At 41.8% G+C, this 23,454-nt stretch overlaps 1 protein-coding gene across 8 annotated transcripts in view; it reads left to right on the top strand.

The window, feature by feature from the left end:
- DCDC2 (doublecortin domain containing 2) overlaps positions 1–14,381 on the top strand; it is a 48,184-nt gene extending 33,803 nt beyond the window's left edge. For 7 of the 8 annotated variants that reach the window (XM_082235008.1, XM_082235007.1, XM_082235003.1 and 4 more), the window contains 3 exons: positions 7,755–7,858; positions 12,094–12,393; positions 13,866–14,381. In XM_082235008.1, the coding sequence (XP_082091134.1) occupies positions 7,755–7,858; positions 12,094–12,393; positions 13,866–13,970 (509 nt within the window). In that variant the 3' untranslated portion in view covers positions 13,971–14,381. The remainder of the gene's footprint in view (positions 1–7,754; positions 7,859–12,093; positions 12,394–13,865) is intronic. The other variant, XM_082235010.1, reaches the window with a different exon arrangement.
- Positions 14,382–23,454: the final 9,073 nt, after the last annotated feature.

The raw sequence follows: 23,454 nt of genomic DNA, 5'->3' as shown, positions 1-23,454 counted from the left end.
TATATTCTTGAGCCATGAGTGTTTCTGCTACTTCTGAACATTCCATAAGTTAGCACAGGCCCTACAGTCCTGAATACCAGGGATGAGGAACATGTGGTCGTCTAGATGTTGTTGGACTCCATCTCCCATCAGCCCCAGCCAGCATGGCCAATGCCTCAGGGATTATGGGAATTGTAGTCCAGCAACACCTGGAGGGCCACAGATTCCCCATCCCTACTGTGCACATAAAGAAGTCCTATGGCCTAGTTCACACATCACAATAAACCACAATTAATTGTTTACTAAGAAACAAACCACAGCCACTTCTGAACCAGGGATATTGTTTTGTTTTGGTTCAAGCAAACTGCGGTCAGTAAGGTAAGGATTGTTCTTGTCTTACAGATGGTGTTTTCTTTTGCGTGAAACAAATCTCAACCCCTAGTTTAGATGTAATACTAAAACAGAGGTCATGGTTTGTTTTTGCCACACATTACTAGGGAGGAGCAATGTGGGAGATTGGCAAATTCATGGTAGGAATAAAAAAATATTTTAAGATGTTAATCCCCTGGCTTTATACCGCATCTAAGCCTCCAAGGCAGCTCACATGAAACAATAAAATAATCTACTACGATAATGACCCCCAACCCCCTGAGCTAAAAAGCAAAAGCTAATTCATCAGCCAACAACAACAGAGATAAAGAACATGAAAGCTAAACTCTAATTAAATGCCAGCAACAACTTGAGTGAACATAAATTAATTGGTGCTTCAAAATTAATCATGTAGGCACCTGATGAATTTAGCTGGGAAGTGTTAAGTATAATGTTGTGGAGAAGTTTTAAATTAACTGAATCCTGCATTCCTTTGAACCATTTTTCTGAAGTTGAAATATGTGCGCTGGTTTACCACTGAGACTTTTTAAATAAAACTTCTTTTTAATATGTAACTTGTCCTTTGTCCTGCTATCCAGAATGGAGACAAAGGACAAAATACTGGAGTAGGCTTGACCATGACTTTTGAAGATATGCAAAAGTGATTAACAGTCAACCTTAGCTATTCCTAACCTTCCTGTGAGACCACAATTTCCAGGAAGGAAAGGTGTCAATTGCTGCCCTACTCCTTAAAGTCATCTGCCTTAACCCTGACCCAGAATAAAATGTGGAGCCAGCCAGCGGTTTCAATTTTCCTTGGCTGTGCCAAAGGTATTCCCTCACCTCTACAAGAGATGCCTTAATGTGATCACTAAATCAAACTTTGTCCTCTAATCCAGGCCCGTACTGATTTGTTCTCAAGAACAGTCCAGGATTGTGGGCCCATTGTTGTTCAACCCTATCAGCAGGTAGAATGAGCCTCCAAATTTCCTTTGTAGACTTCCAAGGAAAACATTATACCCCTCTTCCAGGAGTTTGATACCTGGGGTTTTCTTCATGTAAGGAATTTGCCCTGCCATTGAGCTATGACTTCTACTCAAGCATTGCAGAACAAATGGCTACACCAACCAAATGATTAAGCAGCTTAAACTGAACCAGAATGCCAAAATTAACCAAATAACAACCCACATATGTTTTACTGCTGAGGCCAAGGGCAAGATGTCCTCCCACATTTCACATGCAGAAGTCAACTAGACTGTTAGTTACCGTATTTTTCGCTCTATAACACGCACCCGACCATAACACGCACGTAGTTTTTAGAGGAGAAAAATCCGTAGGCATGCCACCCGTAGGCATTCCCTCCATAACACGCACAGACATTTCCCCTTACTTTCTAGGAGGAAAAAAGTGAGTGTTATGGTGCAAAAAATACGGTAATTCTTTCCCTAACACTGTTTGGATGTGTGTCTGATTTCTCTAGGTACCAGTGCAGTTGTAGAGTGACACATACCTGGTAAAATGTACTCCTGGCCATTGCCATCGTCAGGTCACCCAGGGACAATGCCTGCTCCAGGAGCACTACCTGTATTTTGTTTTTCACCAGCAGTGCAACGCCACTGAGGACCAGAGCACTGTACTCATGCCTGGATTTAAGTTTCAGTTTGTTCACCAAGCCATGACTGATTCTAAACATTGATTCAGGACATGAGGGCCTGCACTTCCCTAAGATCAGAAGATAGAAACAAAAGGTAGATCTCAGTATCATAAGCAAACTAATGACACATCAGCATCCCAAGCCTCTAGATAATTTCTCATAGTGTTTACATATAGATCTGCCTATCTATATGCCTACCAATCAAGATCGGTATTCACCTTAAGGCTTAGGCAGATGCATATGGGTAGATAACCTAAGATTGGTCTTTGTGGAACCCTGTTCCCCAGTAGCCACTAGTGGAACAGCAGTTTCCCAGCACCATCTTCTGGGAGGTATCCTCTGGAAAGATTGAGAGCCACTGAAAAACAGTTCTCTTTCATATATTTCTGCAAATGTGGAGACAATATATCAAATGTTATCTAACATCTTATGCCTTATTGTGACTTTTCTGCCAAATGGCCCATCTGTGGTTCTGTAATAATCAGTTCTAAAAGGTTATTGTGACTTTCTATAGAGAAAAAAAAAAACCCCACTGTTGTATTTCTCATATGATAGAGTCCTTTCTTGTATTTCAAAGAGTCTTACTGTTTTAGGCAGGGCAGGTTAATCCCTGCATCCAGTTTTTAAATATTGTGTGCTAGCAGTCTCTTTTGTTTTTTTAAAGGAAAAATTAAATAACTTTAATTGGAGAGGTTATTCAGCAGGTGATAAGATGTCCCTTTTATTTTTCTGAGAAGGATGTGTAACAATTTGTGACTAGCTTGGGGCTGAAACTATTCCCCTCCCCCACAAGTTCTTTGAAATGAGGGTTTTACTACCTGCAAGGTAATAGTTACCTGGAATATCAGTTTGGCTTGGTTTGCTATACAAATTGAGTTTTAATGTCTCTATGTATTCTTCATGCTGAGAAGTTGATAGGTATTCTTCTGAAAGACGAATGGTAATGCATTAGTATTTAGAGGAATTTTGGCAGTAATTTTTGAGAGTTGACATCTATCTATGTGGAGCATGCATGCATTAATGAGAAATACTTGCAAATGGATATTCTCATTAGGTGTGACAAGAAAGAACAAAAATTGCCTCCACCTATTTGGTCCTGGCTTGCAATATATACAGTGGTACCCCGCAAGACGAACGCCTCGTGAGACGAAAAACTCGCAAAACAAAAGGTTTTTTCGTTTTCGAGTTGCCTCGCAAGACGAATTTCCCTATGGGCTTGCTTCGCAAAACGAAGCTTGCCCCGGGGACAGCGGGTCTTCTCTTTTGAAGCAAGGGGCTGCGGGGAGATCGCTTCTCCCCACCGCCCCTTGCTTCAAAAGAGGTCCGGGGGCAGCGGGAAGCGACGCGCTTCTTCCCCGCTTCCCCCGGACGTCTTTTGCAGCAAGGGGCTGCAGGGAGATCGTCTTTTGCAGCAAGGGGCTGCAGGGAGATGGCGGAGAGGTCCGCGAAGCCTGGGAGCGCTGATGTCAGCGCGCGCAGGCTTCGGCATGCCGGCAACCCTCCGCCAGCAGTGGCAGCGCTGCCACTGCTGGCGGAGAGGTCCGCGAAGCTTTGGCCGGACAGCTTTTGAAGGCAGGCGGGGGGGAGCAAAGACTTTCGCCCCCGCCAGCCTTCAGAAGAGGTCCAGGACCTCTTCTGAAGGCTGGCGGGGGGCAAAAGTCTTTGTCCCCCCTGCCTGCCTTCCCAGGCGCTTTTAAATCGCCCCGGACAGCGGAGAAGTCCTCCGCTGTCCCGGGGCGATTTTAAAATGCCGCCCGCCAGCATTTTAAGATCGCCCCGGACAGCGGAGAAGTTCTCCGCTGTCCCGGGGTTTTTTAAAATGCTGGGGGTGGGAAGAAAAGCCCTTGTCCCCCCCCCAGCCTTCAGAAGAGGTCCAGGGACAGACTGTCCCCGGACCTGGTCTGAAGGCGGTTTCCCTAGGAACGCATTAATTGATTTTCAATGCATTCCTATGGGAAACCGTGCATCGCAAGACGAAAAAACCGCAAGACGAAGAGACTTGCGGAATGAATTAATTTCATCTTGCGAGGCACCACTGTATTACAGCCTCTGAATGGAGGTTTGAGAAGCCTTTAAACAGAACGACCTGCTTTTTCTAGAAGGCGGCAGCAAAAGAATGGACAGGCTGATTCAAATCATTATGTGAAATACATAAAGTTCTATAATGTTATGGAACATAGATGGTATATTATGAAAACCACATTCTGGTACCACCTCTGTATGTTACAATTTTAGAGTCTTTGACCCTTACTGGAACTATTTTCTCATGTTATGAAGACCTTTTCCATTATCTCACCGGTCTCTGGTTTCCATTATCTTACTGTTGTCGTCAACAATTTTTGCTGCGCTGTTCCATCTCTCTGAAACAGAGAATGGAGTTCTGCTTCATAAGATGTATTCTTTGCAACCTAATAGTTTGGGATCATTACCATTGCTACAAGCAGAATGACAATAGGGTAACAGCACAGTCAAACAGCCATACCTTTGGGCCCTTTGGTTTATGGTGCATAGTAATTTATTTTCCAGGAAAACATTATCACAAGGCGGTGTTCCCCAGCTATTCTTATAAAAGTGAACTCAACATATAAACATGACATATTGAATCACTGAAAATTAACACTCTGCCATGGTTGTTGGTGTGCATATTAAAGAATTAATAATACTTATGGTACGGTTCTGGCTTGCCTCTAGCCTGTCCCTTTGTTGTTGTTTAGTCGTTTAGTCGTGTCCGACTCTTCATGACCCCCTGGACCAGAGCACGCCAGGCACTCCGGTCTTCCACTGCCTCCCGCAGTTTGGTCAAACTCATGCTGGTAGCTTTGAGAACACTATCCAACCATCTCGTCCTCTGTCATCCCCTTCTCCTTGTGCCCTCCATCTTTCCCAACATCAGGGTCTTTTCCAGGGAGTCTTCTCTTCTCATGAGGTAGCCAAAGTATCGGAGCCTCATCTTCACAATCTGTCCTTCCAGTGAGCACTCAGGGCAGCCTGTCCCTTTAGGATTACTCAATTTCTATAATCCTTCATAACATATATGCAGAGAGGCCATGTCTCATTTACGCCAGGCTTGCCTATGCCAACTAAGCCATGCCATGTCTCTTTATACCAGCTCAAGTTCCAGATTACCAGTTCGGCAATAATTCACACTTTTATATAACAACAGCAACATAACTTCCTGTCTCTGCTCTTGGCTGTTAAGACTCATAAAACTCCAGGGAACTTATTTCTGAGTAAATGTACATAGGGCTTGATTGTTACTGATTCGGTGTGTGAGTGCCATGCCTATGGCAGAACGGAATGAGCTCATTGTTATCAGGAAACGGATTTTGAAAATAGTTCTGCTTCCTTGTCATCAGTTTTTATTTCATTTCTGTTATGTTGCCCCTTAAAATATGTCTCCTCCTCCTGATTTCTATGAGGGAACATAGCAGAGGCCTCTGTTTTGTACACAAAAATGTTCCCTTCTCTTGAGAGATTTATAATTCTCTTGAGACATTTTAAAATGGATTCCTGCAACAATGCCAGTTTTTTGGTGTTTTGTTTGAGTGAAGATTAGAAAACAATCCTGTATCCTCTTCATCCCTTTTGGGTATTTGTTGGATGTAATGAACAATGCGTTTATTATGGGTTTGTTTTGTTTTTTTGCTTTATGAGGCAGCATCTGGTAAATGACATTAAATATTTTTTTGTAGTTACATTAACTTAGATACAGAGCTTACAGCTCTGTAAATGCCCCTGATTTCCATAAAATATTCAGGGCAGACTGTTATTACCATGATTATTTTTCCCCTAATGCTGAACTTCAATCAGTTTCAAATTGGAAATGTATTAAATGGCTATGCATAATACTACCATTTGTGCTGCAATATTTTTTTTATTGTTAGGGCTGCCTAGGAGGGGAACGTATGCAGGAAACATTAATTTTCTGTGTTTTATTATTTAAAGTATATTGATTTCTTATTAGTTGTTAGAATTTATAACTCATTTGCTATTTATTTTAGTCATGTAATTTTCTTGTTTATCAATGTGTATCAGCGAGGTTCTGTCAACTGGAATGCAGATACTGAGCTGGATAAAGCAGAGAAATGTCTTTCAGTAGTTTCAGAGACACAGGAGTCCAGATTTCCCCTCCTAGACATTAGCATAGTGCTACACTCCAGCTTCCAGATGGTTCTTTCCATGTTCCCATGCTTTCTACACTCACACGACTCTAGCAGAAAGGTGCTGGACAGTCCCGTTTGCTGAATTCCAGCTGCTGCTTCCACATCTGCAGCCAAGTTCCAACCTTTCTCCTCTTTTATGCATTGACTATCCCTTGTCTAGGCTACTGCCTTGTGTTTTGTAGCAGGTGATTAATACAGCCATCTGATTTCTCCCCACAGGATAGAGTGGGGCAGTATATAAAGTTATTCTTCTATTTGCATGTTGTCTTCCTCTGCATGTTTAAAACATTACATTCAGAAATATTTAATTCAAAAGGCAGAAATGCATGGCAAGCCAATTTAAAATACCAGTTGAAAAAATGCAGAAAGTTGCATGAACCGCTAGTACTGTATGACTCTCTGAGAAAGAAGTTGCAGATTTTGTGCAGCCACTGAGAAGGCCCTCTCATGTTTTTCCACTGTGTTCAAAAGCCAGAAACAAAATGTATCAGTGTTCCTATTTGCGAATACATCTCTTTTCTATACTTGGGTTAGCCAAGTTTGGATTGGTGACACAGTTATTGCTTTCTCCTTCTCCACCATGCTATATAATATTTGTCTTCTTAGCCTGAAGACTTCCTTCATATATATTATAGTTATCCCATTTCTGTGATTTAATAATTATTTGAATCTATAAAAATATGTAATAATAACATACAATTTCTTTTCACTTGAAATGAATGAAATTGATTTTTGAGTAGTTCTTGGCAGATTTTCCTTATAACTGTCTTAAACCATGGTGGACGTAGCAAAGTACCAGTTGTTATCCGTGCTGAAAGAAATCTAATGAGTAAAGCTTTGTTGACAAAAAACAACTTGAGGGTTTTGTTAACATCTATTTTGTGAAACGTGTGTTCTATGTTTTCCTTTATAAGCGTGTTTGATATTTACTTGCTTTGAAGGCAGCCCTGTTCAGGGAAGTTTTTAATATTTAACGCTGTACTGTTTTTAACACTTGATTGGGAGCCGCCCAGAGTGGCTGGGGAAACTCAGCCAGATGCGTGGGGTATAAATAATAAATTATTATTATTATTATTATTATTATTAAAGCTCAGAATTGAGCTTATGCAACTTTTGACAAAGCATTAGCCTAAAGCCCAGATTCAACTAACCCAGCGTGCTAGTGGAAAGCTCGTGGAAAACTCATGTAAAGGCCCCCACTAGCACAACAGGGCTTTCTCTCCTCCTCTTCTGTGTGCCCCTGTGGCACCCCCAAATCTTCTCCGGAGGGTCAGGAGAACTCTCAGAACAGTGCATGGGGGGGGGAGAGTGGAGAATTGTTCCATCCAGCAAGCAATAATGCTTGTGCTGATGGAACAATTAGAAGAGCACAACACTGAATTCCTTCCAGTGGTTATTTTCGTTCTCTTTCCATGTAAGAATGCTGGTGCTCTTATAAAGCCAAAGCAAAACCGATGGGTGCATGTCTTAAATCTATAAGAGTAAACACCTGTGAAGAATGGGAAACCTTTTCCAGGCTGTCCTTGAGTGCAGTTCACTAATTTTGCCACACAGTGTCACAGTTGGACTCTGCTTCTTTCCAATTTCAGAGGAGGAAGGAGTTTACAAGGCTGGCAAAAAGCGATCGGAAATGAGGGGGGCTGTGGAAGTCCAGGAAGATGAAGACACTCAAACTGAGGTCCCACTTGACCAGGTAAGCTGCAAGCTTTGAACAAGGGACTCATAATGAAAATAAGTTTGCAGTAAAGTTGTGGCTCATTTCTCTTGTGGTTTTCCACTGCTGTCATAACCATCCTTTTTCTGTTATTGGTAAACTGTTTCATTGGCCAATGTACTAAGACTGCCATCAATGAAGGAACACAGACCTTTGAAAATGGCTGGCATTGGAATACCTAAGTTCCGTTTTCTGGTTTCTGTAACCTTTTTAGAACCTTATTCAATAATGGTCATTGAATATTGCAGCAATGTACTATTAAAGCAAAAGCTTAGCTATTGAGTACTGGAACTTTCATACTGGCTACATGGATGGGTATAAATTAAACTGCACAAAGTGCAAACCAGCATTAGATTTATGCAAAATGTTCCTGTTTTGCATTTGAACTGTTCTGAATACAAATAGTATTATGGCACTCAAGTTTCAAATAAACCACCCTCTATCAAAATATCAAATTTTGTAAGGAATTGAACTATGTGCGTGAAGTCAATAGAATGAATAACAGGATAAATGCTGTCACGTTCAGGATGGGTATCTTTCAATCTTCGTAATGGAGAATGATGTAATCCTCGGCCAGATTACAAGCATGAAGCAATATAATGATGAAAATCATAGGAGCCTGAAACTATGATTAGTTAAATCCCATGGTCATTTGATTAGGGCAGCAACACCATTTGTGGAATAGGTCTCTAGAGTGTGTGGAATGTAATAAAAGAAGAGCTATTATTGTTGGCCTCTTTATGATTGCTTTACTGATGTTGCATTGGACCAGTGAGGACAGCATGGGAATCTTGGAGATGTTAATAGGTTTGGAGCTTTTGAATTTCATGGCAGCTTTTCATTATGGTTTATCAACGTGTTTCAAACCTGGTGTTTGTGTGTTGGTTTGTTTGTGTGTGTATACATGCAGCTGCTGTGAATCTGTATCATCTTTGTTAGGCTAGAAAAAGTGGTGGTGGTGTCAATGGTAGCAGTAAATCAGAGGGAAATTGGTGTGGTGGCAGCAATAGGGCCAGAGGAATCATAGACTTGTAGAACTGGAAGGGGCATCTAGTCCATCTCCCTGCAGTACAGGAATCTCAACTAGATCATACATGACAGTTGGCCATTCAACCTCTACTTAAAACCTCCAAGGACACAAGGCTAGTCTTCCTTCTAGATGAAAAACAGATGTCCACATTGATTCAAGTTTTGAAACTGGCATCTGAGAAATACCCCTTGATGGAAATGCTTTTGTTTTTAGTCACAGTATCACGAGTGAACCCTATCCTCTGGATCCTTGTGCAGATGTAAAGCATTCATGTTTAATGCCTTTTAATGGCTTTCTTACCCATGTTTGGCAGGTCTCTGGTTCAAAATCCTAATTGAGTTTCGCAATCAGGAAATAAATGTTTGTTCTCAAGTGACACCAGATAAGAAAGGCACTTGTTGTTCAAGCATATAAAGTACTTTCTGATGGAAAGTACTCAAGCATATAAAGTACTTTCTGATGCTAGGAAGTCCTCCATAGGAAATACAGTGGTACCCTGGTTTTCGAATGTAATCCATTCTGTAAGACCGTTTGAGTTCTGAAACGTTCGAAAACTGAAAACTCAATACGGAAAATTCAATATGGAAGCCGCGTGGCATGTTCGATTTCCGAGGCATGTTCGAAAACCGAAGCATTGTCAACGGAGATGTTCAAAAACCAAGGCACCACTGTAAATGGTATAAAGTAAAGTAACCAATAGACTTGTTTTCTGTTCATTTATAACACTGTCTAGATGAAAGGTGGGCTGGATGCTGCCCAGGGATGAGTGGGACTGATGGTACCCCAATAATGCTGGTCTTGGCTGGCCTGATTCAGAGTGGGCCCACTTAAGGAGAGGTACAAAATTGCAGAACAAAAGAGCTGGCCCTACTGCTAACTGGTACAGTGGTGCCCCGCAAGACGAATGCCTCGCAATACAAAAAACTCGCTAGACGAAAGTTTTTTCCGTTCGCGATTTGCCTCGCAAGACGAATTTCCCCTATGGGCTTGCTTCGCAAGACGAAAACGTCTCGCGACTTTTTTTCTTTGACTAAAAACAAAGACATGTTTTGTTTATAAAGTTAATTTATTTTCCCTTAAATTTTTGAACTGCTCTTTACAGTATGTGTGACTTTAAAGAGCAGTTAATAAACTGTTGTTGTACCAAATTTGACTTTGTTTGGACTTTTTTTGACCATAGGAACGCATTAATTGATTTTCAATGCATTCCTATGGGATTTCGTGCTTCGCAAGACGAAAAATTCGCTAGACGACAAAAATTGCGGAACGAATTAATTTCGTCTTGCGGGGCACCACTGTAGTTCCTTGCAGAGGATTGAAGGGATGCAGGGGGCACATGGGAAGGTAGGAGAGCGAGGGGAAGTTCTCTTGCATTAGTGGAATTTGTTCTGCTTTGCCGCAATGTCTTTGGACTCAGCCCATTGAGACCTTTGAAATCTGACTTGTATCTTAAAGATTCATGCTTATGTTGGCACTCAGATATTAAAAAGGTAAAGGGACCCCTGACCATTAGGTCCAGTCGTGGCCGACTGGGGTTGCGGCGCTCATCTCACTTTATTAGCTGAGGGAGCCGGCATACAGCTTCCGGGTCATGTGGCCAGCGTGACTAAGCCGCTTCTGGCGAACCAGAGCAGCACACAGAAACGCCGTTTAGCTTCCCGCCGGAGCAGTACCTATTAATCTACTTGCACTTTGACGTGCTTTCGAACTGCTAGGTTGGCAAGAGCAGGGACCGAGCAATGGGAGCTCACCCCATCGTGGGGATTCGAACCGCTGACCTTCTGATCCGCAAGTCCTAGGCTCTGTGGTTTAACCCACAGTGCCACCCGTGTCCTGCACTCAGATATTACCACATTTCAAAATAATTTATTTATTAAAATTGCCAGCCGCCTTATGTTGCCCAGGGTAACCCAAAGTGACTTACAACCATAATATTTATCTCCTGAAATCAAAATTTCAAATTTACAGTTGGGCAAAGTTAAAATGTACACAATTAGAAATGCACATGTCTCTTTTCAGTGAAAACCAATCAGACTGAATCCAGCCCAGAAGCAACGATTTCTTTCCCTTTTTCAAATGTTTAAATTTTGTAAACAGGTGCTCCATTGTCACTTAGCAACCCTAGCTGGTTAGGGAATAAAATGTTTTGAGTTTTGCTTTGCTTTGTAAAGCATTTGGGATATATAACAAATCACTGTTCACTGGGAAATGGCAACGGTATTTAAGCATTGCTCATTTCTTCAAGCCTAAGTGCTCTCTGAAGTTGTGTTTACGCCTTGCTCTGTGTGCCTGTTAGGATCTTGTTTTTTCTCTTTTGTCTGAACGGCAATAGGTAATATCCGTAGTCAATGCCTAGCTACTTTTGAAAAGATGCTTTTAAAAAGTGCTTTTTATTCAAACAGTGCTTCCCAAGTTTTGCAGTGGAGTTACTTTCAGACTGTGATTTTACCTGCATTCTGTTATAGATGGGCTCATCTGAGCTGATTTTCGGAATCTGAAAAATTGGGTTGATTGAGAATAGAGGCAAAAATCCAGAAAACAGCACAAATACAAAAACAGGCTGGCTGCTTGGTTGAATTACTGGGTGGTTATAAAAAAGGTTCATCTAGGCCCCGTGTGTTTTGTCAAGGCATGATTGTGCTGTCTGAAATTATTAAATTGGAATAATCTTGGTCAGGATATAAGGAACTACTTAATATCCAAGGGATTGCTTGCTCAGCTGGATATTTGGCCTTCTTGCTTTTTATGGCATTATCCATGCTGTTATCATATGATGCTTTTTAGCCTCTCTTTAATTTCAAAGGAGCTTCCCATGTGGTTTGTGGAACAGATTTGTTGTTTCAGGGTATAAGAAGATAGATACCTTCTGGATTGGACCAAAGATCAACCTAATCCAGCATTTTGGACCCAACAGTTAGTTGCAGCTGGGAAGCTCACAAGACTCCCCTGTAGTTTGTCACCAGTATCTGGTTTTCAGAGGCCTACCTCCCTTATACCAGAATGAGATTGTTGAAACAGCATTGTGCTGTAATTGTAGAGATGCTTGTGCTGTATCACAGTTCAGAGCACAGTTCTTCTCTTTAAAGTAGCTTTACCCTGGCTTGTCTGTGAACCTCATATGTGTTCTTTATATATGAATCAAAAGAGCTGAGCATAACGCAATTTGGGTTTTTGGGTTTACTAGCGGCCAGCGGAAACTGTGGATGAGGAAGAGACCATGGCACCGGAACATCAAGCTCGGCACCAGGAAGACTATTCAGCTATGAATGGAGAGGCGGATCAGGGTGGAGACACAGGGGAGGCCATCAATGGAACAGAAGAGAATCTGAATGGCCATTATGATGATGAGCAGCAAGGGCAGAACCTTGACCAAGATGAGCCTAGCAGTCATGCGCATGGGGGGACAAATGAGGAAAATGGTGAACAGATGGATCACAATCGTCATGAAGAAGAAACAAAAGAAGGTACTGATGATCAAAAACAGGTAACATGTCTTTGCTCTTTCGATGTGCTACTGCTTCCATTTTTTCTGCTCTAACAATAGGTTTGTTTGCAGCCAGCATACTCCACAGCTGGATTTTCAGCTTTGGGGCAGCTCTTCTTGCCTTTTTGCAACCTTTTATATGAGGACGGTATATAATCTCATACTGGGTGATCCCAGTGGTAAAGCGTTCACATGTTGCATCGACACTAATATTGTGATCAAGTTGCAACCCTTACGTTTGCCGGTCACCAGTCTTCTGTGCACTCTGACCTCGTTTTCAGAGGTTACTTAGAAAACTGACTGCAGTGTTTTTGCAGTATCATGTGCTGATGTGCCAAGCCAAGGTCACGATCACTTGAATGATGTGAGCCAGTGAATTGCACATCTGGAAACCACATGCTTTGTCTACACTCGAAAACCTGGTTTCAGGCGCCACAAGCTGCCACCATGAAATTTCCTAGAATTGGAGAGTAACTTGTAATCTTTAAAAATTGTACCTAAAGCAAGAAAAAACTTGCAATGGTTCTAGGGGTTGCTCGTGCGTAAATCGGCACCACCACTGGCTGGTTTACCTGGGTGAACTCTCACTGTCCGGACAGCCACTCGCCCGTGGCTGTCTCAATCGCTGGCAGAATCCGCCAGTGGGCGTTTCTTAAACTTCTTCCAACAAAGAAGTTCTTTCACGCCCAGTCTCCTCCTACCTTCCCTGCGCGGAAGCCTTCTGCGCAAGGAGGGCGTAGGCAGCGGAGGACCCTTCCTCCCCCCGCTGGTCCCCGGCAAGGAGTCATGTGACCCCCTCTCAGATTCCCCCATCTGCCCCCCTTCTCCACTGGAGCTAAGCTGATTCCCTTCCCCAGAAGATGGGCTGCCTCTCCCAATCCCGGGACGCTCTCTGGGATCCCTCTGGAGCTTGCTCTCTCCCTCCGGCACTGATGGCAGTTCCCTGACAAAACTCAAGCCACTTCCATTGGTTAAATAAAAAGTTAGGCTGGGATGAATTAGCTTGTACAATCACACTGCTATTTTTTTGTTACCCAGTTGTCCTCTTCACTTTTTTCTAGGATGCTGGCTTATTCATTTGCCATCATTTAATGGTTTCTAAAACTACTTGTTTCATACATGGCATGAAGAATTCAGTTGTTGTTGTTGTTGTTTTTATTCAAGCACATTATAGGCTAGTTGCCTTATCGCTCAGCTGAATACCTTGTGGCCCATCAAGCCAAACATAGTTCACCAGCCAGCCCTTTTGTGGTGGCCTCCAAGGGGTTTGATAAACCTTCAGAGCTTTTCTGCCTTCTGGAACAGCAAAAGAAGGAGAGTTTCCAACCATCTCACATGGCTATGGACCTGCGCTTGGTTTGATGGGTCCTGGTCATGCAAGCTCTGCTTGATCACATCAACACGTACAAAAAAATAAATAAATCTCTGCCATATGACAAGTTAAAATACGCCCCCCCTTTCTCTCTGTCTAGGATGATTCCAATTATGAGAAAACCTCAGCTCCAAGAGTCACCATCACCAGCCCACAGGAGAGTGAAAAAAACGAACAAACCAGTGACTATGCGGCAGTAGCATAGACATATTTTGAAGGACATAGGTTACCAGAAAATGAAGGATTTACTATTTGGAGTGCAAAGCAATTTTGTGTGTCTCTGTGTGCTTTATTAATTTATAATGTGACAATATGGTGGAGTTCCACCCACTGAACACTGGCATGATAATGTGGTATACCAGAACTTAGATAATTAAATGAATAATTAAGAGGAAGATTGAATTATAGTCCCCAGATTTGGTCTTTCTCCAATGCGAATTCTAAGAGGAAACATAGGTGTTAATGGAATAAATACTGCCATTGCAGAATGTTGAATATTGAACTAGGCCTAATGTACCCATGTTTGTTTAGAAGAGTTGAAGAATATTTTTTGTGACTTTAAAATGGAGAGCCTGTAATATTTTTTTATAGCTGAATAAATCTCTTATGCACATGAGCTGTGGTGTATTTCCAGGATCTAATTTAGGGGTATAAGATGGAGTCCCACTTTGTGATATGGAGAGTGGGGGAGCGGGGTGGCAGGAATCACAATGGGATGGAAATTTATTTCTGCTATGCAGATGGGCTCTTGTGTGTATGAGCAGTTACACTCATTTCAAAGGTATGTATGTGCAGATGTCCTCTCTTTCATTGAACACAACTGCAGGTGGGTGAATACCATGTGCTGATCAAGAGTTTCCATGTCAGGAACTGATAGCTGGATGGGGTGACAGAATGTGACCACAAGATGACGGACTTCTTTTAATAGTTTCAATAATAACAAATAGTTACCTTGCACTGTGTTAGCATGCGTTAACAGCCCTACACAATGTGCATTGATATGGCCGAAAGCCCCATTGACTTCACTTATTTCTAAGTAAATGTACTTGGATCAATCAGGCAAAATTTCTATAAAGAATTTATCTTTGATTCTAAAAGTGCATTGTTTTAAACATTTAACCAATCACAATGTTATGGTTTAATAACACTTATAGGAGAAAATAAAATTACTTAAAATTAATCGTCAACTTGAAAATTGTGTTCTCATCTCATTGGCTTAAGTTTGCAGGTCATGAGAAAACAGGCATGATCCGGTATTGGGTCAGATATCTTAATGGTAAATAGACATAGCTCAACTGATGTTTCATAAGTTAGGTTAGTGGTTTCTTGCAAAACATTTGGCCTATAAATCCATGTGCAGTTCATTTACCGGTAAGTTTTGCCACATCCCTTGATGTAGCTCTCTTGCTCCTTTTTGTAATAGGCTGAATCTTTAGTTTGGTTTGTAGCTGTTGATAAATAGTACAATTAATTTAAAAAATCTTCAACATTGTTTGGCTTGGCGATACCAATTTTTTGTAATTATATATTTTATCCTGAATATATTTTAACACATTAAACAAATGTTAGTGTATTATAGGGTTTCTTCTTTGAATATATTAAAGCTAGTAAATAGCTATTAAAATTACCTAGTTTCATTACATGAAGATTCCTTCTGTTGCAGTTTGTAAGTAGCATACAGGGAAGTGACAACATCCCAATAATATTTTTATCTATATATCACAGTATCAGCAAAATAAACAGATCACTTGTGACATCATTCCTCCCTTCATCAGTGGTAAAATAACTCTGACTACAACCACAGATTTTTGAGCTTTTGTAAAGAAATAATCTGATTAAATTCTCATTGATTCTTTGCATTAAATGAGCTTTTATGGCCTTTGGACAAGTCAGGGTGTGGGGCTCTTTTAGCAATAGGGGTATCTTCATACATGCATGTTCATCATCTGATGGCTACAACTTAGTGACTTGCATATGTGAAAACAGCGATGATACACTAGACTTCAGAGATGGATCTCTTATATAACCTAACCAGTTCATGCACTACATTTTCAACAGAGGTTGATCCATGAATTTACCTGTGTAATAATGAGACACTGAGTAATAAGATGCATAATGATTTTGTAGGTTTGAGTGGAGCCCTAGTTTGCTATGGTCAAGCTGTGTTCTTAATTATATTCTAAAAGCCAACTTGACTTCAGTAAGATTTAAGTGTAAATATGAATTGTTGTTGAGGCAGTTCGACCCACCAGGGATATTTATATCTTAAAGGGACAATCCTTCTTTAAAAGTATGTATTTATTTATTTATTTATTTATTTATTTATTTATTTGCTGATAACATTCAAAACTGCAAGACTAGTTGACTGCTATATCAACGCTATAATAGTATCATAGCTTTGGTCTGCCCTATTGTAAAATCTGGTATGATAGCGAGACACAAATTGGCTTATTAAAAACATTTGTCCTGCAATCTAAAGGTAAAGGTAAAGGAACCCCTGACAGTTAAGTCCAGTTGTGAACGACTCTGGGGTTGCGGTGCTCATCTTGCTTTACAGGCTGAGGGAGCCAGTGTTTGTCCGCTTCCATAGACAGTTTTTCTGGGTCATGTGGCCAGCATGACTAAGCTGCTTCTGGCAAAGCCAGAGCAGCACGCAGAAACGTTTTTTACCTTCCCGCTGGAGTGGTACCTATTTATCTACTTGCACTTTTGGGCCTGCTTGCGAACTGCTAGGTTGACAGGAGCTGGGATCGAGCAACGGGAGCTCACCCCATTGCAGGGATTCAAACCGCTGACCTTCCGATTGGCAAGTCCAAGTGGCACAGTGGTTTAAACCACAGCACCACCTGCGTCCCCTGTCCTGCAATCTACAAATTGCTAAATTGATATTTCCTGTTGAGATTTAAACTCTCAAGTGTTCCCTTGCAATTCTTGAGCTATAGATCCCCATCTTTCTTCATCCATCTTACTTAGTCTATCAGAGGGAATTTAGTCAGACTCCATCGTCAGCCTTCCATTGGTATAGCCTACTTTGTCAGATGCATGGTGCAGTTTCCTGAGATGCAGGTGGGGTACATTTATGCGTAGTTGCGTGGGAGACAGTCATTGGGAACTGAAAGGAAAGCGTGAGATCAGAGAGAAATGAAATACAGAAAACGACAACAGTGATAATTACACGCTTAATAATTCACAAAAGATCAAAAACCGTTTTGTGAATCACCACTGTTAAATATGTAATTATCACTGTTTGCTCCTTTCTGCATTTTGTTTCCCTCTAACCTCACTTTTTTTTTTTTACATTCCCATCACCCCACCTTGTACATGTAACTCAGGAAAACACAATCATGCATCTGCACGAAAGCTTATGCCCAGATAAATTTGGCAAGTCTTTGAGGTGCCACATGGTTTTAGATGTAGGGAATGGGTGACCCTATAGAACAGTTTTTTGTTTCCTAAGATGAAAATTTCTAACGCTATGGCAACCTTCTCACCAACAGCACAATGATGTGTGTGGAGTGTGCTTTTCTCTTGTTTTCATCACTAGGATGTAACCTCTAATACTATGGGCTTTTAAGACTAACCTACCCGTCTTATTCTAAAAATATATACGGTGACAGATGGTGGTTCACACAACTTCTCTACTTGGGACTTCCACATTCTTTTTCCTCTTTGAACTTGACTTGCAATGCGCTTGCACTAAACTGACCTGTGTTTAAGAAGGATGACCCCTCCGTGCAAGCATAGTGCAGAGATTAGGATGAAGACCTACCGTCGCCATTAACACAAAGAGCCACGTACACATGCAGATCATGACTGAATTGTTACAAGAAACCAGCTATGCGAATAATTTTATTTTTACTCAGTGCTGTATCCTGCTTGTGTCCAAAGGGAGATGATGAACCCGTAAGTTTCTGCCATTTGAATGAAACCAGATGACATATATAAACCATAGTCCTCTATGCAAATTCCTATAGAAACTTTTAAAACAGTGCATGTTAATTAAAGGGTGAAACGTCATCAAAACTGCATTTGTGATATAAGAGATTGTTATTTTGACTAGAGCGTAACTGAAATTTATAAGATTTTGGAACACAGAAAATAAATCATCAAACTGTCAATTATAGCATGCGGGGGGGACGACACCTAAATTATATAATTTGGCATCTCAATGATTGGTATTACTAATTGTATTATAAATTGGCATTGTTATAATGAGGCTATTAGATTGTTGTAATTGAAAATAATTTTTAAAAAAATATCAAAAGAAAAGAAAAGAAAGGGTGAAACATAATACATAAGCAGCTATCGAAATCTGTGAATGCGTTAGCGATCCCTTTCCTTCCCCAAGAAATGATTGGTGGGCAATGGGTGCCTGGGCTGCCCCCTCCTACTGGTAATCTTCTAGAAAAATCTGGGCAGCCCCCACAGGTCAAACTGCCTCAAGTCAAATTCCTCCTGCTACTGGATTTTGCAGGTAAATTCAAGCAGGTTTTTTGAAAGGCTGGGGATGGGACAATGGCACATGGCAGTGGCACATCGTTCAGGCCATCTAAATAATTTGAAATTATGCCCCTCCTCCCATCCAGCTCAACAAACAGTTGTCTAACAGGCTTAGAGGGAGCAGGATTGCAGCAGAGAGGACAGCGGGAGGGGAGGGTTAACACATGAGGGTGCATCTGAATATGCTGTGTGAGAATGCCGCCAACAACCAACCAACCACCATCGAATCTAACCCTCAAGTTCAGAGAGTAACCCATCTCTTGAAGTTCCCCTGCATTTGTTTGCAGGTGTTAATTCTCCAAATACCTAGGCTGGCCTGCATTTTAAATTTCAGCCCTGGCATTCAGCCTTCTCCTTATGTGATAGCATCCACAATTAGGCTGTTCTATCTCTGGAAAATAGAGTAGCTTGGTGATGCTATCTTAGGAGGAGGAATCTAGCTGACTCCAATATGTGCCCATTTAGTCCAGTCCAAATTCCCAGAAACACAATTTGAGATAAACTACCGTGACATTAAGCAGATGACTGTCATCATCAACCCACCATCTTTCATGACTGGGGATGAGCAGTGAGAAGCACAAAAAGGATGTCAGGCAGCAGATGCCCACTTTCCTGGTCACCAGATATTCTGCTACTTTTATTCATTGTATGCTGACATTTCAAAGACAGGCTGCCCTTTGAAAATCTTTCTCGTCCTCTTTCAGGCCTCGGCTGTCTTTCTGTACTGCCTTTGTACCTAAAGATGGGTGAGGGGGAGCTGTGACTTGTGTCTGGCCCAATATGAAACATATCTCACTGTGTTGTTCTTCAAGGAACTTTGGAAACAAAAGGCTATGTTCAAAACTTATTGTCAAAGCTGTCAAATCTATTTGTTAGCTGAAAAATTCTTAATACAATTCCGTGCCCCCAACTCCATTAAACGTATCAGTGTTTATTTGTTGTCCTGTGGCAGGCTCTGCTTTTCAAAGAAATTTCAAATATAATTGAAAAAGATTGATGACAATATTATTTTTTTGCTGCTTTGGAATAGAACAATCGCCTAACGTCATAACTTAATGTTCAAAAAGGTTTTTGTGAGTTTGGAGGAGTGTTTTGGAAGCAAGACCGCCGCTGTATCTTTCAGCATGGAGTTTTCACCAGATGCCACTTCATGATGGAACAGTACTGGTTTAACAATGCTTAATTGGTGCAATAGGTGCTGGTTGTTTTCCCTTATCGGGCTCCCAAAATCTGCAAGTGTTGGGTTTTACTGGGGGAAATTGTCGTGGTCTGGTCTACGGGCGATCAAAGTCCCGGCTGAGGACGTCGGGACCGGGGGCAAGATGGCGGGATGGGAGCAGGAACAAGAGTCCAGAAACCAGGGGTCCAAGGGTCAGGAAGCAGGGAGTCACGAAATCAAGGGTCCAAGGGTCGAGAAGCAAGGAGTCAAGAAGCTGAGGTCTGAGGATCAGGAAGCAAGAAGCCCAACGCAGCAAGGCAGGAAACGAGTTGCTGTGGCAAAGAGCCGAAGGGAAATGCTGACCTTATATCCCTTCCCGGCTCTTACCACCAGGTGCAGTGAGTTACCAAGCGGCCCCACCTGTGTGGCCGCACCTTGCCTCTCCAGAACAAACTTAGGAAGGCCGCAGTCCTGCGAAGCCCTACTGGTCACAGGGCCTGGCTCCTGCACACACTCCTGACAGAAATTAACTGTTCATCTTGGCTTCAGATAAGCTTGGAAAGGCAAGATGAAAATTATGTTCAACAGATAAGAAGTGTGTGAAAGGAGCAGACAAGTGAACAAGCTAATGTGCCTCATTTGGCCCTACCAAGGCAAATACCAGTTTTCATACCAGTTGTTGGGAATCGCAGGTGTGTCTTGTGATGTTGCACCCAAGTCCTGCTTGCATGCTTCCCACAGGCATCTGGTTGACCACTGTGAGAAGAGCATGTTGGACCAGATTGGCCATTGGCCTGATCCAGCAGGCTTACCTATATTCTTGATGCAGAGATATGTCCTTGCTTATGAAATGCTGTGGCGTTCCATGTGCATTGGTAGCACTGTATAAATAAGTTGTTCATCATAACATAACTCTACCAGCACTAATGATGCTTCTAAGCTACTGATCGTCTGTTTTCAGGAATGATGCAGACCTTTTCTTCTTTTACTGTGCAAAGGGATTCAGTACTGCAAAAGAGTCATATTGGGTTTACCTCAAAACCCAGAAGGGAGAATCTGCTGTCGCACACAGCTGAGGAAGAGAGGGCATATGTACTCCCCAGCCTTTCATGTGTGACTCACTGCACTGTGGGAATAAAAAGCAAAAAAGAAGGGTCAAGGCAGCCCATAGAGAACAACCAGATGGCTGGAGCGAAATGGCTGTGCAAATCCGAATGGAAGCGGCAGACGCAAACATCCTGAGAGCATGTTCATCAACACAAACGAGATAAAAGGCAATGATTGCCAATCAAGCTATGCCAAATTTGATCTCAGCACAAATTGCACGAGTGATTACTCTTCTGTTAAAATGGCTTTTGGGGTTTTTAATCCAGAAGCAAAGAAGGATAGCATTCTGAATTTGCATAAGAGGCTGATGTTTAGTGAAGAGCAGAGAGAATTGTAGCTTCTTCTTCTTTTTTAAAAATGTGTCACTTGTTTAATATCTACACAGAAGCAGGGAAGAGGTCGTGAAGACCATTACTGGAAAATCATGGCTTATGCTGCACATATATTACAGAAATCAGATTTCCCACACCAGTGTTTGGTAACAACCTCCCCTTACTTCCCAATCCATTCTCTTCTGTGGTTCAACATATTTACTTCCCCCCAAGCTTCTTCTTCTTGCCCTCTATCCACCTTTCAGCTTTAGAGACTGGTGATGAGATCACTTGCAGTCTGCATGCTCAGGACATTAGAAAGGTGGGAAGCATTCTAGAGTGTTAAGTGACACTCTTAATGTAAAATAGTATGAACCCTATTTTAGTTGTGTTATGTTTGACAAAGGGTCAGATGAGGACTGGATGCTTCCCCTGCTTTCATGTGATAGGCAACAATATGATTAAAACTTATATAAAATATCCCTCTGAAACAAACTAAAATAAGTTTAGATTAAAAACTGAAGACACTCTTCATAATCAGTTAACCCCAGTGATCAAAAGTCGCCTCTGTTTCCCATCTGTTCCCAAAGAGAGTCAGGGTTCTTTCAGGGGAACACAGGAATCGACCTTTTACTGACCATTGGTCCAGCCAGCTCGGTATCATCTGCTGTGGGGACTCAATACACTGTATGGGAGTAACAAAAAGGTAACTAGGGACGTGGTAGTGCTGTGGTCTAAACCACTGAGCCTCTTGGGCTTGCTGATTGGAAGGTTGGCGGTTCGAATCCGCATGACAGGGTGAGCTCTTGTTGCTCTGTCCCAACTTCTGCCAACCTCACAGTTCGAAAGCACACCAAAAAGTGCAAGTAGATAAACAGGTACTGCTGTGGCGGGAAGGTAAACGGCATTTCCGTGCGCTCTGGCTTCAGTCATGGTGTTCTGTTGCGCCAGTAGCAGTTCAGTCATGCTGGCCACCTGACCCGGAAAGCTGTCTGTGAACAAACGCAGTCTCCCTCAGCCTGAAACAAGATGAATGCTGCAACCCCATAGTTGCATTTGACTGGACTTAACCGTCCAGGGGTCCTTTAGCCTTTACCTTACCTACAGGAGTAGCTCTCCAGGGTTAGAGGCAGGTATCCTTTCCAGGAGGTGCCAGGGATTGAAATGGGGATATTCTGCATGCAAACCAGTTGCTCTACAACTGAGCTACAGGCCTTCACACAAGTGTGTATACCACTGAATGTCAAAAGCTGATCGTACCTCATGAGAACATAACAAGAGGCTGCTGGATCAAGCCAACGACCCATTTAATCCTGCATCCTTTTCTCACAGGGGCAAACCAGATGCCCATGGGAAGCCCATGAAAAGGACACAAGTGCAACAACCCTCTCCTCACCTGTGATTTTCAGCAACTGCTCTTCAGAGAGATATTGCCTCAGCATTAGTATTTCTATTAACCAGTGACTGCAAGTTTCCAATTCTTGAGAGTGTTTCTCATCCTGAACAAGGTCACTGCAAGATAACGTCTGGGCCTCTCTTTTTTCTGAGCAATAATTTTTGAGATATATCATGTTGCCTTATTTTTCTAGAAAGGGGTGTAAATTAGATTTTCAATCTGATTTCAGAAATGATGTTATCAAAAGGGAAGTGGGGAAGATGGAAGGAGACTAGTGGATATTGCAGCCATCATTTTAAATGTCCTTCAGCAAGCCACACTGTAATACTCAAAATGTCACAAGTCTGCTCCTCACAATCTTTAATTAAACATCACATTGGAAAAGGTCATTGTGCTCTGCCTTGCTGCTGCCCACACACTGCTAGCTTGATGGCAGTGAAAGCAAACTGCAGTAAACAAGGTTTCTACTGACATGAAAAGAGCAAGACCAAAGTCCTTTCATTAAGATTTGACACTGTGGCTATAAATGCATGTACAGGTGAAACTCGAAAAATTAGAATATTGTGGAAAAGTTAATTTATTTCATTAATACAACTTAAAAGGTGAAACTAATATATGAGATAGACTCATGACATGCAAAGCGAGATATGTCAAGCCTTTATTTATTACAATTGTGATGTTTATAGTGTACAGCTGATGAAAACCCCAAATTAACAATCTCAGAAAATTAGAATATTAAATGAAATCAGCAAAACAAGGACTGCAAATAGAACAATATTGGCAAACTTGCCTGACCTGGACCCCATAGAGAATCTATGGGGCATTGCCAAGAGAAAGATGAGAGACATGAGACCGAGCAATGTAGAAGAGCTGAAGGCTGCTATTGAAGCTTCCTGGTCTTCCATAACACCTCAGCAGTGCCACAAGCTGATAGCATCCATGCCACGCCACATTGAGGCAGTAATTGATGCAAAAGGGGTCCAAACCAAGTACTGAGTACATATGCATGCTTCTACTTCTCAGAGGTCCAATATTGCTCTATTTGCAGTCCTTGTTTTGCTGATTTCATTTAATATTCTAATTTTCTGAGATTGTTAATTTGGTGTTTTCATCAGCTGTACGCCATAAACATCACAATTATAACAAATAAAGGCTTGACATATCTCGCTTTGCATGTCATGAGTCTATCTCATATATAAGTTTCACCTTTTAAGTT

Source organism: Podarcis vaucheri (assembly GCF_965113315.1).
Source record: "Podarcis vaucheri genome assembly, chromosome: 8".
Lineage (NCBI taxonomy): Eukaryota > Metazoa > Chordata > Lepidosauria > Squamata > Lacertidae > Podarcis > Podarcis vaucheri.
Note: the sequence above shows the minus strand (reverse complement) of the source record. Positions and strands in the feature narration are given on the sequence as shown.